The following is a 15,003-nucleotide window of genomic DNA, read 5'->3' on the forward strand; positions in this document are numbered from 1 at the left end:
AAAGTCTGTATCAAAAAGAAAACGACTGTTTTTTGCAACTGGAATGTTTCCAATCCAATCAGTTCATTTATATACACAAGCACTATCATCAGTTTCTTTCAAAGAAAAAGTCAAACAAACAATCTACCTGAATTTTTCATGTCTTCCAATGTTTATAATTATGTGAATGTGATGATTAGAAAATGACTTTTATATGTCATGGTATAAACTTCAGTTGCCTGTGGAATTTGTGAACATTTTGGTGTTCTCAAAACGTCTGCGGATATTTTGCAAAACATGTAATATAATATAAATAAAGACACCAACAGATGAGGCAACAGATTTTTAACCAGAAGAACTGCAGCCTGATCAGGATACAATACATTCGGACATATTCGTGGAAAAAGCGCTTACTTTTACGCCTCAAGCTTTTTGCCTGGGGCAACGATCGGAAGACAGGTTGCTGAAAAACTGTGCCATTGTCTCCAATTTCCAGGAGATGGCAAAGTATCTATCATTGCAGACTATTTAGAATAGAACTAGATATTATTGTATTTCCTAACAATAGGTCTTGGAGCTGGGATATGGTTGTCATGGAAACAACCGGAGGAAAAACATTGCCAGTGCTTGGAGGTGACAATTGTAATAGGCCCTGTGTTTTTTAATTGCTCGGTTTACGGGACAGCCAAAGATGAATTTTGGGACTTCAAAGCAGAAAATAAATTTGGTTTTTAAATTTTTGAGATCAAAGTCACAAAGGCGTTTATAAATTTGTTTTTCATACAAATCAACATTGCAGTGCTCAAATGATACACAGAGATAGTCTGAAATACGTTCGGAAACAAAAGTTTAGAATAAATAATGCGAAATAATTGTTTTCCACAGAAGCAATGCAAGTCTTACCTTGTCAAGATAAAGGAAAATCAGCAATAAAGTCAAATCATATCTTACGGAGCTTGCAGCCAATTTGCTAATCGGTTAGTTGTAGTACGCATCTCCCAATGACAAAGACACAGCTTCATTACATCGGGCCGTAACCAAAATACATTCGGCGAGTCATAACAAATCACATGCTGGAGACCTCCAAGGCTATTCGGAATGTTAATCAGCGATCGCAGTGCAGGGAGACAGCAGGGGTTAGCAACGTGAGGTTGTTGATCTGAGTGTTGGATTGTAGGGACTCCTTTTTCGACTCTTCGGTGATCGCCAGAGCCAAAAATTATGGTTTTTATAGCAAGATATGCGAAAATAAAACATCCCAAATGCTTAGGTTTACAGATTAGCATCACAGGTTTACATGTAGTACACTGCCAAGGAAATGCAAAAGAAGGATTCAGGCAGAACTATACTAAATGCTGATAATACCAGCAACAGCACCAATGATGACCTTATGAAACGACTTGGAACTCTTTTCACAAAAAAACATTGTCTGGCTAGCAAAACGGATAGTTATGTAGAATATCAGACACCTAACTAAACAATTGGACCTACACAACAAATCACAGGCAACACAAAATGTCACGAGACATGGTTTCCATGGAAACTATGAAAACAGTAGGTTCAAAAGAAAAACTGGTTACGACTGGATGGCATGGATGATTCAGGGCTGACCAGCTGAGCTAGAGATTGTTATCTCAGTAACTAGGATGTCGACATTTCACATTCTGGCACGCACTGGCAGTCGCTTCCTGCAGTGCAACAGTGCAAGCGTAAATCAGCAGGTTCTCCTCCAGAGCAGAGGGGAAGGGGGAAATGTCCCCCCTCAAATGATTCAAGAGGAGGACATCCCCCTGAAAGTTGAGGACCAAAGTTTTCTTACACGGATTCTGACTGATACATGTATATCCGTTGCTTTGTGAAAGGAGGAACCAAAACACACCAGGTATAATACCAGGCCGTTCTGATTATCTCTCATTCAAAGGACTCAGATATTGTGGTATTAAGTGACTTGCTATTAAAAGGACAGTGATGTGTCACAGACTTAATCATGTAATGAACCCTTGAAACTGAGTAAAATCTCCAAAATAATTTAGCAATGACACGCGTTTCTGTGCATGATATCATTCTGTGCTTTCCTTATAATAGAATTGAGCCAATTCACAACGCAACATGCAACAGAATTAGGCCAATTCACCGCACACCAGGCCACCGAATGTTTAGTCTCCAATCAAGGCTTTTTATATAACTCAGTTTGTTTTTGATGCGCTGGTTGCCATGGCAACTATATTAGCTATAATGCACAGTTATGGGTTCAGAATAAAATTAATTAGATTAGGGGAATTAACAACCAGAACAGGTAAGCCAACACCACATCCCTGGTAAATGTGTACATCTCGGCTTTAGTCGTCATCATTGGTCTGCACAGCGACGTCAGAATTCTTTGACACTGTGAAAGCTGGCCATCCCTAAAAACAACATAATCTCCTAAAATAGCAACTGAATGACCTTTCTTGCGCATGATTCATCACTAATCAGATCAATGAAAGAAATGGATTCTCCCTGGATCAATCCATCCTCCCTATCTCAAACCCTGGGACTACAGTCATGACAGTTCTTCTTCTTCTTCAGCGTTCGCTCTGCACTTGGAGGGGTCATTCTCCTAGGAGTAATCCTCCTCCAAGGCGGGATGAGCGTATCCTGCGTGCCACTACGGTTAGACGCCAATCGGGTTTATTGGCCTAGTGGTCCGACTTTGGCGAGAGAGATAGAGTCCACGCAAGCAACTAAGGAGTCATGACAGTGAACCGCATAGTTTCTGTGGACATTTTATTTTCATGCACTATGGTATTACAATATGCTGCAAAACAGTAAAACTTACACAGGTTTCTCACACTGTTATGAATTATATTCAAGAATATTGGTTAGGACCAGGGACCAGTTATGCATGAAAGTTTTGTCACACATTGGTGTTTTAAAACAGAACTTGGCATTTAAAAGTCTAAGGACTTTACTGAAGGAGATAATACCAAGTTAAGGTACAAAATTTGTTTCGAACAAACGGGCCGCGCTTAAAATGAAAATCACTGCACTCCGGCCATGCCGTCTGTTCGCCCATTCTCACTCTCAGCAAAAGTTATCCTGTTTGAAATTAATTTTACACCATCACTCAATTTAAGATGATGATCCCCCGCCTTCCGCCCCGCCCCAATCATGCATAACAATCTGAATTCAACCTACCTGTAGACATACTCTCGGCAGCCATCCCAGCCATAGCAGCCTGACTCTTGGGAGGAGTGGCAGGCGCTCCCTTTGCTGGGGTCACAACATTGGGTTGACTCGGCTGGCTTGGTATTCCCGCAGGTGGGACAAATGACGCAGTTATCGGTACAATTGGTGGAGCTGCCGGCAGGTCTTGTTGGACTGAAATGATGGTTTAAAAGGGAAACTATACAATAAAATGAATACATACATCGGCATGAGCCAAGTAGGTCAGTTTAAGTCGCACAATGTTACCAAGAGGGGTCTCTCCAGTCTCATATCGCACAGTAGGCTACACAGAAACTACATTGTATTCATTGCCCACAATAGAGGCCCTCCAAAAGACCTCATGGATGGTTGCACACCATATGACCTTTTGTTCATTGCGCCTATAGTTAGGTCTGTTTGGCCCGCAATGACTTCCTCCGCCAGGAGGCAGGACTGGGCCAGGTGTAAAAGGGTCTATGGGCCGTATGGGCATTGGCTTCCTCCGCCTGGTGTGAAAGGGTCTATGTATAGAGGCATTGTCTGGTGTCACTGACCGTGAAGATCTAGGCCTACTGTAAAGAGAGTTTGTGGTGCGAACCTAGGTGGTACTGGCGTAGCCGTAGGCCTATCTGGCAGTCGCAAACGGCAAAGGGCCAAGGCCTGGGCCACAAAGAAAACCAAAATACATGCATGTTTGACACCCATTTTGCAAGAAGTACACGGTTGAATACAACCAAACTTTCAGGGAGTGTGGAAATATATATGCCGAACACTTTGACATACCCGGCGTCTCAGATGTCTCCATCTTCTGCTGAGGAGAAGGGGCTAAACCTCTACCACGACCGCGACCTCGTCGACCACCCGCCATCTTGGATGCGATTTGTGCGATAATGGTCTCAATATATTGATAACGATGATGGCATACTTCTTTGGCATATACTTCTTTCTCCACTGGAGCCATCTGTGTACATTCATTTTAAACAACGCGTTTAAACAATTATAATATGTAAAGAGCAAGCTCTGGTGAACTCGCACAACTAGGTATGTCCTAGCAGACGATTTTTGAATACATGATGTCCCACACCCGCGAATGATGCGCCGCACCAATGCCCCGCTAAAAACACGCCGCAAAAGAATGCGCCGTAAAAATCTCGCCGCGTGACCCAATTTAAACCAATCAGGAGCCAAGGACGGTTTGAATTTTGCGGCAGAGTTATTTTCGCGGGAGTCTTATGCACGATTTGCGGGGGACTTATGCAAATTTTGCGGGAGACCTTCGCGGCGCACTTCTTTAACCAATCAGAGACATCGTAACTTCGTAAACCCGCCGGAAAATACTATGTCTCTGATTGGTTAAAGAAGTGCGCCGCGAAGGTCTCCCGCGAAATTTGCATAAGTCCCCGCAAATCTTGCAGAAGTCTCCCGCGAAAATACCTCTGCCGCAAAATTCAAACCGTCCTTGGCTCCTGATTGGTTTAAATTGGGTCACGCGGCGAAATTTTTACGGCGCATTCTTTTGCGGCGTGTTTTTAGCGGGGCATTGTTGCGGCGCATCATTCGCGGGAGGCCTTTGCGGCGCAAGTAATTAATCGGCCGATATATTCTGACTTATGTCCCCTCTCGCCTACCATAACGTCGTCACAATCCATTCCGACTTATCAGCGTTGAATATCAGTCCCAAAGTCTCCTTCGCGGTGAAGGATGAATATACGCACAACGACGGTGGATCGGCAGGCATGTCACAATCGCATTGGAGTAAACCCAAACTTGCTCATTTAATTATCAAACAAACAAGACCAAAAATACTTCAAATCAATTCCCATAGATGGCGTTGTTGTATTTCCGTTGTTTTATTTTCACGTTTTTGAGCAAACAAAAGTCCAACAAAAGACTTCAAAATGGTCAGACGGTGGTCAAAAGTGGCAATATATGACTTCGCACACAAAGGAGCTGTGACTGCCCTTCTTGGTCTCACCGCATTTGGCAGTGGGTTGCTATTATTGCGTACCTACAGATATTTTACTGGTGAGAACACTGACATTGTCACTGAGTGACTGAGGTCATGTGGTTGTGTAAGCCTCGGATGACCAACTCGACTCTCTGCATTCGATCCCCTGAATGGTATCGGGTAAATAACCCGGTCTAATGTGTTTGTTATTACTCTTGCTTTATCCTGTTTTCAGTGATCCGACCACTACGAAAGCAGCAACAGCTGGTGTCAAAAGAGGAAGAAATGAGTCAAGAACAATCCGAGAGGGAACTCGAATTAATGAATCAACAAAGAGATGCAGAAAAATTGAAGATGTGATGGTAGAGAGACAATAGACGTGCATTTGTAAATTACAACCTGAAGAAAACTATGAAACAGTGTCACTCCTATAGATTCGTTTTAGGAAAAACTTTCATTTGGCAGTGGCTCTCTAGACTCTTCGGTGTTTGAAAACTGTTGAGGTTTTCTTTCCTCAGTCAGATCAGTGAATGGAACAATCATGAAAAGACGCTTCAGTTTTCTGTAAAGTAGCTGTAATACAGTGTTTGACAGATTCAAGCCTGGCAAAGCATGGCTATTTGTTTCTGAAGGATGCTCGGATAGATGATATACTACTTATTGGTGCATAGGTACCCACAAGATCATGGTTGATTTGTATATAGTGTACATTTGTGTACATGAAATTATTACTGGTCAATAAATAATACATTTGTGTACATTTATGTCTTCCTTTGTTTCATATTTCATGTTACTGATGTCTAGTTGGAGATGGATGGTAGGATGTACCATTGTCTGCCAGACTTGCTTAAGGTGGATGGTAGGATGTACCATTGTCTCTAAGCCTTGCTCAAGATGGATGGTAGGATGTACCATAGATGACACGCACACCAGGGCCTACCATACCGCAGGTGCAAGGGCCTAACGAAAAAGATGTTGTATACGCTGTGGTAATGGCTACTGTCATCAGCTTGGTTGTGACAGTGTCTAGGACGAGTGAAGCCGGCTGGTAACGACTTTTCAGTTCTTGGACATTGTCACAACTACTGTCATCAGATTGTTTGTGACACGAATGACTGATGACAGCATCAGCCATGGTTGTGACATTGATCACTGGCTGACTGATGAATGCATCAACTATGGTGTGACAATGGTTGTGACATTGATAAGTAACTGACTAATGACAGTATCAACCATGGTTGTGACATTGACCAATAGCAGACTGATGATTACATCACCCATGCTTATCCACCATGGTTGTGACATTGATCATCAGCTGACTGATGAGAGCATAAATCCTGGTTGTGACATTGATAAGTAGCAGGTTGATGGCAGCATCAACCTACACCTGCTTGTTGTATTAAATGACTTTTGCCAATAAGACTGCAAAAGGCCCTGACCCTTTTCCTTTGATTGAGCTAACTTCCCTCTGACATGCGCAAGCTGGACGTTATTCCAGCGTATGCATTATAATCTAACTTGGTCTAAGCTAGCTCTCACAAGTTTCTGGAAGACACTCACAGCCTTGTCTCTCTCCCACTGCAGCAGTCATCAGGGCCTGCTGTCTTGGACTGACCTGGCATATCATCGTGCTCTATATTACTCAGGGTGGATGATGATAGGATATACCATTGTAAGACTTGTTCGGGATGGATGATATGATCTACCAATGTCTGTAACATTTGATCGAGATGTATGGTAGGATGTACCATGTAAGCCTTGTTTGAGGTGGATGGTAGGATGTACCATTGTCTGCAAGACTTGCTCAAGATGGATGGCAGGATGTACCATTGTCTGTAAGACTTGCTCGAGGTGATTGTTAGGATAGACCATTGTCTACAAGACATGATCGAGAAGGATCTAAGGATGTACCACTGTCCGTAAGAGTTGCTCGAGATGGATGGCAGGATGTACCATTTGTTGTCTGTACCATTTATGTGCCATCTCAGTAAGAGAGCATGAGGTGGGTGGTAGGATGTACCATTGTCTGCAAGACTTGCTTAAGATGGATGGCAGGATGTACCATGGTCTGTAAGCCTTGTTTGAGGTGGATGGTAGGATGTAACTTTGTCTGCAAGACTTGCTCAAGATGGATGGTAGGGTGTATCATGGTCTGTAAGCCTTGTTTGAGGGGGATGGTAGGATGCACCATTGTCTGCAAGACTTGCTCAAGATGGATGGCAGGATGTACCATGGTCTGCAAGACTTGCTCAAGATGGATGGCAGGATGTACCATGGTCTGCAAGACTTGCTCAAGATGGATGGCAGGATGTACCATGGTCTGTAAGCCTTGTTTGAGGTGGATGGTAGGATGTAACTTTGTCTGCAAGACTTGCTCAAGATGGATGGCAGGATGTACCATGGTCTGATGATGGATGGCAGGATGTACCATGGTCTGTTGGCCTTGTTTGAGGTGGTTGATAGGATAGACGATTGTTGCCATCTGAACTTGGCGATATGAATTCATAGTCATACTGGTAAAAAACCATTCAATGTGAAAGTGATTTAGGTGGTCTGGAGAAATACAGATTCATACTAATGATCATAAACCATTCAATGTGAATTCAAAGTAAACCATACAACGCTTGTGGTCATCTGATAGATTCTGATTCATACTAGTGATAACCCATTCAATGTAGGCCTTTCACGTACATGTCGAACATCTCATCATTGGGTCACCAGTTTGTTGGTTTAAATGCATGACAATATTTAAAATAATACTAGTTGAAGTGTCGGAGCACCACCAGGCAAGTTAAGAAGAAAAGCAAATTTAGAGCATTTTCTTTTGAAAATTATTTATTGTTGCACATTCCAAGAATTATCCTCACATGACAACTTGGAAAGTCAGTGTAGGAGGAAAACCGTTTCAACGGGAGAAAACCTACGCAATCGGAGGGAGTCGTCAACTCCATCACACACGTGACAGGCACAGCGCTTACGACCATAATGACTTCATACATGTACATTACATCGATCATAGTCACTGTGCCACTCCAATGCCCATTAAAGGACGAGACATGGAGATAATTGTACTATCACACATGTTCTCCTCCTTTAAAATGTCCAAAAAAGACACTGCTGAATAGAGATCTTACACTAGATGACTCAAAATTCCAACAATGAGCACTTAACCTCTGGATGCATTCATCATGTCCATATACATTCTGTACAACTTTAGCTACTGTACATGTATTAAAACCTATTGTGTATGACTTATGTTAAGCCATGTTCAGTGAACAATAGGTTAGGTCACTGCTCTCATTAATTCATGACTAAACAGGTTTAGGGCCCAATTTGAATAACAAAAGAACCACATTTCTCATGGCCAGGAACTGGACAGAGGCTGCCAATTAGCATGACAAAAGGAGCATAGGTGACATGTATTTGCATGACAAAAGAGGTTAGCCTTGACCTGGGAAGACTGGATGTTGGTCTAGCAGGTTAGCTTTGACCTGGCAAGACTGAATGTTGTGGTCTGCCAGGTTTTTTGCAAGTTGAGTCTTAGATCTCTTTTATTTTACTTACAAGATTTACATGCATTACAAATATAATAACATTATATGACAATATAAAACGTCTTACATTTTGACGTTACACTTTTCTCAAATCATTCAGTACCAAGTCCAATAAAAATGTTCTTGATGGGGCAAAATGATATCTTTCATAACCTGCAGAACATGATAATTATGCTCTTGCAATGAAAGTCTTCTTGAATCGAAACAAAGAAAAAGACTAAGATTCTTTCCTGTGAGACCGCTATAGGTAGGATCAAGAACCAGTCTTATTCCGATAATCTCAATAAAACAATAGGTTTATTGACAAAGCTTATCAGTTAAATTGGTGAAAAGTTGTTTTGCATCCCGAGATTTTTTCGTTCACGGGTATTGATTAAAAAGTGACGAGGAAATAAAAATTCACTAGATTTGTGTTGTTGGTCAGTTGTCTAAAGTATGAAGGTTAAGACACTGAGCAACTGAGCCAGCCAATGAAGGATCTTTGGCGACTGGGCCCAGGTGGTGTTTAAATGCCGGTGGATTCTGTGGTACTGAAGAGATCAAGAAACAGTAAAAAGGCCTACAGCTCCATCAAGACACACATGTTCATTCGCTTTGCCTGGGGTTAGAGCAAAGCGAATGTCATGTGAACCCCATGTCTCATGTGATGGACATAATCAAATACAATATATGATGAATTCGGTGATTTTTCAAGTAGAAAGATCTTTTTGCTTGAAACAAATCTGAAGCAGCCGGTAGGGTCCCAATGTACCGTACCGTTCGCTATGGCGAATGTTTTGTTTGGGTACCAACTGTTGGCTGTCCTGTTAGCCAGGACATCCCCTCCACATTTTGATTTTTCTGGCTTGTGACTTGTGACGTGCCCGGATTCCCCTGGTTACCTTATGACACCCTCCCCCAAATTTTCTAAACTCTTCTTTAAATGTGTACGAATTTGGGCCATGGCAAAGGTTTGTCATTGCCCAAAAGAAGGCAAATAATTGCCTTCTCGCAATCAGAAAATAAAGTATCAGGATTTTTATCGAATCACCTTCAATCATATATTGCAATAAAAGGGTAAGGCCTACGGTGACAAAAATCCAACCTCCTTGACGGCAACGGGAGCATGGTAGAGATGCGCTGGCTCAGCAACATCCTCCCTTCTGTGGGATGGCTCATCTCCTGAAAAGAAACATGATATCATATTGTAGGTACACACTATTATCAACAAAATATATGATGCACTGGAACGCATTAGTTTCCACAATAGTGAGGTTAAGATTAGTACAGAAATGATAAAGCACCAACTTTATTGACATCCATCCTGAGATCATATTGTGCAAGGATCTTTGCATCTAATCATTTTTTTCGCTGTTTATTCACATGTAGGTCAACTAACGATACAACGCAGTGCACACGTATACCATTAAAACCATGAGAGAAATGAAGTTTATGAATATCAGCTGCGCTATTATTCATGCCATTATAGCGATATGCGCTGAGCATTCTGATTCGGTGACAGAAAATGCCCTTACATTTTCATTACAACAATGCCCATTGGCTAATCATCCAGCCGCACGAATTCCCACTATTTGTGGCAGTCCCTCAGGAGATCCAATTGGGATGAACTGAAGCAATGGACTGCCTCGGGAGTGTAGGGCCTGACAGAAGAACTTTATATTCTATACCTTAGGCGACCGTAATTACATATATGTCAATAAAGTTGTTGTTTTTTGTTACCATTCCAAACCTTAACCTCACAAATGAATATCTCCAACACTGCATGAAATGGTCCATGTGCTCACCTGGGTTCCTACAGGGAAGGGACATTATTTGACATGTGATGTCAAGAAGTAGAGGTAATCAAAGTTTGCCATCAGTGGCCAATTGATGATTCTCATGGATAGAGAGGGGTTTCCTCAAGTCTGAATGTCAGACATGTAAGCCTAAGAACCATATTAGACCAAAGATTTGCTGGGTAGGAGATCTTTCCTATTGTGCATAGTTTCAGGTCAAAGGCCCCAATCAGTGGTTACAAAACTTGCCCTGCTGATGGAAAGAAGTGTACATCTCTAAACTTTGACTTTGGTGACCTTGACAAGGAGGTCAATCAAATCAAAGCCCGGCTGAAAAAATATGTTCCATCATCAGATACACAGAAACGAAAATTTTTATGAGAATTTGTTAAGGAGGAGCTGGTTTTCTGTTTTTTACATTCCCCTCCCCGTGGCCAATGGAATCAAAATTCAGTCTGAAAGGAGAGCTTAACTTTTTTACATACTGTGTAGACACTATTTAGCCGGTTTTGGTAGGCCTGTTGCACGTTATATAGGCCTTTCGTAGAGGTGCCCTTAAACTGGTTAAACAGCGTCTCCACAGTATGTTCAAAGGCCAAGTCAGGTTACAAAATGTGCCCTACCAAAGGACGAAACATTGGAATGTCGAACTTTGACACTGTGACCTTGAAAGTAGATCAAATATAAAGCCCTTCCGATACATTATGTCTCTTCCTCAGATACACACACAATAGAAATTTCTTGAGCATCTGACTATTTCTTAAGGAGTTAGAGCAGTTTTTGTGTTTTCACATTTTGCCCCTTGGTGGCCAAACTAAGAATTAGATCGAAACAAAATTTGGTCTGGAAGGAGGTCTTGCCCAGTGCGAAGTTTATGGACCGGTTCATGGACCTGGCAGCTATGAAACGTGGCCTGCTGACGGACAACGACGACGACAGATGACGGACGCTTCATGATGGCTATAGCTTGCAGGCGAGTATCAATTTCATCTACAGTTTTCATTGTAAATTCAGAAAAATTTCAATGGCCAGCAAAGTGGTTCCCTTTCTCGGCAGTGATTTGAAACCTTTACCTTCCCGCATTTTGAGTTTTTTCAGACCTACTTAAAGAGTGTTAGCGGAAGGATCCCTTATCCTCTCATAGCTGGCAGAGGCAGGTTCACCGGTCTGCAGACAATTAGAAATGCTGCGGTGAAGGTGCATTGTTTTTTCTACATTTCTTAAGATCATTAGGGATCATGTACAACACTGAAGAGTTTGAGAAAACTTCTAAGGAGGAATCAAATTACTTCAAATTCTCAAATTTCTGGTTATTTGTACAAATTTGGTGAACTCTCCAAAAATATCATCAGGACTCTTAGCACTGCTTAGATCAACAACAGACACAAATATTCCCTCCTTGAGGTCATATATAAGCTGCAAACTTCTCAATATCAGAGGTCTGATCAATCTAAGAAGTTTTCTCTTTTACAGTGTTTTTAACTGTTCACAATCCCTAAATAAGGCTAAAGCCTACACCAAATGACACAGAAATTAGAAATTGACTTTTTTATATTATTACCGTATGAGATGGCATCCTTCCATATGTAAGAGATGAGCTGGCTCCACGATGGCTGCTGGATATGGCGTCACATTACATCATGAGAAGGGCTCTATGTCCTTAGAGTCATCAGAGTCCCCTTAGAGCATCATTTCGATTGTCAAGTCTATTCGAATGACACACGATGTAAGTGTCCACTGCCGATATCCCTGAGCGAAATGATTCCATCCATTGAATCTACCCGACTCTCAGACCCTCATCCAAGCATGGCTGGAAAACAAAATATCAAGGTCAATCCATTGTTTACCAAGATTAAAGACTTGAGCCATTTTGATAGAATTACAGTGCAGGGCAATGTACCTTCAACCCTAGCTCAGTTCCTAAACTCATTGTGTCTGCAAGGACTGATTGTCTGTCCAAAGACATTTTTGACCATTCTTTTTCAAGATCTTTTAGTTCAGTTATCAGTAGTGCCTAACTGCAGGAATGCAATGAAGATTTGCTCAGCTTTTTTTCAGACGCAATATTCAGAATGCCATTAATAGACACAGCCCAGAGCAAAGGAAATATCTTTTCACTGGTAAACAGCTTAAGGGCATTTCATAATATTGAATTTTAATTTAAGTACACCACTTTATCTTACTGTATACGCATTGAATCCTTCCTCATACAACATCTGCCAGGAAGATCCCCATGAAGGTCAATTAGGCTGTCTTCCCCAAATTGTTGATGGATGAGTATGAAGGCATCTTATCATGGGGCAAAGTGTTGACATCTGTTGTTTTTCGGGTCTTTGAGCGTCGTTCTTGCTTCAGTACGCATCGTAGATCGTGGTGGAAGTCATTGGGTCAACTCAACAGCCATCATCTCCAGTCATCTGCATAGCCTTAGAAACAGGGAAAAAATTAATTTAATACTGGGTAACCCGCTCATGAAGTCTGAAAAGCTGCAAAGGCATCATGTCCCGAGTCCATATTTGTTCCCTAGTCGTCAGGTGAGCACAATGACCCTGGCCAATTTATTTTATAAAGTGTCTTTGGTTAACGATATTTTCTTGTGGAAAATGCTGATCAGCCACTCTTTGGCAGGCATAATCTTCATGATTCCTGGCCAATTTCATTTGTTGAAAACAGAGTCTTCAGTTTTTAGTCATACTAAGGGGGTAGAGGGTTAACAGAAATGTAACTCATGATTTGTCTAACTAATCAAGATCATCGAGGTCAAGTTGCCCATTTTGCTGTTACTTGAGCACTCTCGTTCAGGTGGTCTCACATGGGGATAAAAGTTCATGACTTGGCCACCAGGGTGCGGGTTTGGAGACATAATTTTTTTTTTCTCTCCTTAACTGCTGTTTGGACAGTTATGAAGTTTGTTTCATGAGTAGATATAATATCAACCAGGACTTAGTGATGCTCACCCTGTAGACTGCAACATCGGCTTTTGTGTCCCTTATTCTTCTGTCCCTTGTCCTTGTGGCCCTTGTACAATGTTGGTTCGGGCTGCCTAAAAAGAATCATACTTTTTGTTGAGGGGTTTATCTAATTTCTGCGAGTTTCTACTGCATGCTGCGTTCACACTGAATCTGATTTAAAACTGTTTTCCAGAGAGCACTCTCCGGAACACGAATTGGCTACACCACTTTCGAAATGGCTGCACCACACTTGCCTAATGCGCATGCAATTCGATTTGAAAAGTGCAATCCTTGCCGCGTATTGTAGTAACTAACTTTCACGGATGAATGTCCCTGCTCTTTCTTGTAATTAGAAGACAATCAAGACAGGAACAAGCTTGAGTGCATGCCCTCTGTTTTGATACGTATTAACGCCCATGCTAAACATTTCACTTTTTTTGGAGTAATTTTAACATCTTTGTAATGTTTCTTTTAATCCAGATGTAACCGAGGACTAAGTGATGCTTACCCTGTATGGCTCCAACATTGGCAGCAACATATCCTTGGGGTCCATCCAGTGTCTTCTCGGCTGACAAGCTGGAGGCCGGCTCTCCTTCTTCATCGCCGTCTTGTCGATTTCAGGGGGTGTATATCATTAGCTTTGTGAGGCACAAGGAGGTCAAGGACACTGTTGTTATTCAAAGAGCCCAATGTCTTCGTCATATGTACTAAACTGGTTTAGCACAAGTCCCACACGGACACGCCTGACATTTCGTCCGACGAAATTCCGCAGGTTAACAACAGGCCTATTCCCCAGTCATTCCATCCCCCTCGAGATCAGGTAGGGGGTCGCCGGCCGGCTATTGCTTACTATTGTTAACAGTCGTAAGACTTATCCCGCCAACACTCTAAAACAAGGGGACCAATTGAATGACTAGCGACACGCAACCGTCTATTGCCCCCATCAATCAACCACAATGACTCAAGGGGATCACGTTCCTTGAACCTAAGTCCATGTCATCACCGTCGAAACTTAGATGAGGACCGTGGAACAAAGTGGCAAGCATGCCTGGGACCCAGCCACCGCGCTTTGGAAATGAGATGAGATAGACTCAAGTCGCCAGTCACGATAACCAAGTACACCAAGCGTATAGCTTGAATCGAACCCAATCTATCATCGTCATTGGTCACCTGGCCAGTGGCCTGGACAACTGAAAGCTGAATAGGTTAAAAGAGATGATAAGCAGGAAACACAAATAACAACTACACTAGCTAGATAACTACGATAACTACTCTAACAACTATACTAGCTAGATAACTACGATAACTACTCTTAACAACTAAACAACAATAGCTACAAAACTAGCACAACAGTCACACTTCCAGCACTCACTACAGTGACTAGAGTCCCTCCTCCCCCCAAGACCTCCCACACCCTTTTTCAATCCCATCTCACACAGACACACACACACGCAAACACAACATCTTACTATGGTTACACCTTTTGAATAACTGCCCGATTTGCAGATAGAAGTGTCACTGTCAATTCATATAATTTTCTTTTAATCACATGACCAAAATTTGATTTAGTAGTTGCTACATGATGTATGTACCGCAAGACTTTACTGAAT

General features: G+C 42.0%; 1 protein-coding gene and 1 long non-coding RNA gene across 2 annotated transcripts in view; both read right to left on the minus strand.

Moving 5' to 3' along the window:
- LOC135498169 (double-stranded RNA-specific editase 1-like) overlaps positions 1-4,039 on the minus strand; it is a 50,579-nt gene extending 46,540 nt beyond the window's left edge. The window contains exons 1-2 of the mRNA XM_064788363.1: positions 3,949-4,039; positions 3,157-3,339 (exon numbers count right to left, since the gene is read on the minus strand). Coding sequence (XP_064644433.1) covers positions 3,157-3,339; positions 3,949-4,033 — 268 coding nt within the window. The 5' untranslated portion in view covers positions 4,034-4,039. The remainder of the gene's footprint in view (positions 1-3,156; positions 3,340-3,948) is intronic.
- Positions 4,040-7,952: 3,913 nt separating this feature from the next.
- On the minus strand, positions 7,953-14,526 carry LOC135497967 (uncharacterized). The gene is made up of 5 exons (XR_010448979.1): positions 13,902-14,526; positions 13,400-13,485; positions 12,626-12,868; positions 12,004-12,252; positions 7,953-9,828 (listed from the first exon to the last, which is right to left on the minus strand). It is a non-coding gene; the product is annotated as an uncharacterized LOC135497967 (long non-coding RNA).
- Between the last annotated feature and the right edge of the window lie 477 nt (positions 14,527-15,003).

This window comes from Lineus longissimus, chromosome 13, assembly GCF_910592395.1.
Source record: "Lineus longissimus chromosome 13, tnLinLong1.2, whole genome shotgun sequence".
NCBI classification, from domain to species: domain Eukaryota; kingdom Metazoa; phylum Nemertea; class Pilidiophora; order Heteronemertea; family Lineidae; genus Lineus; species Lineus longissimus.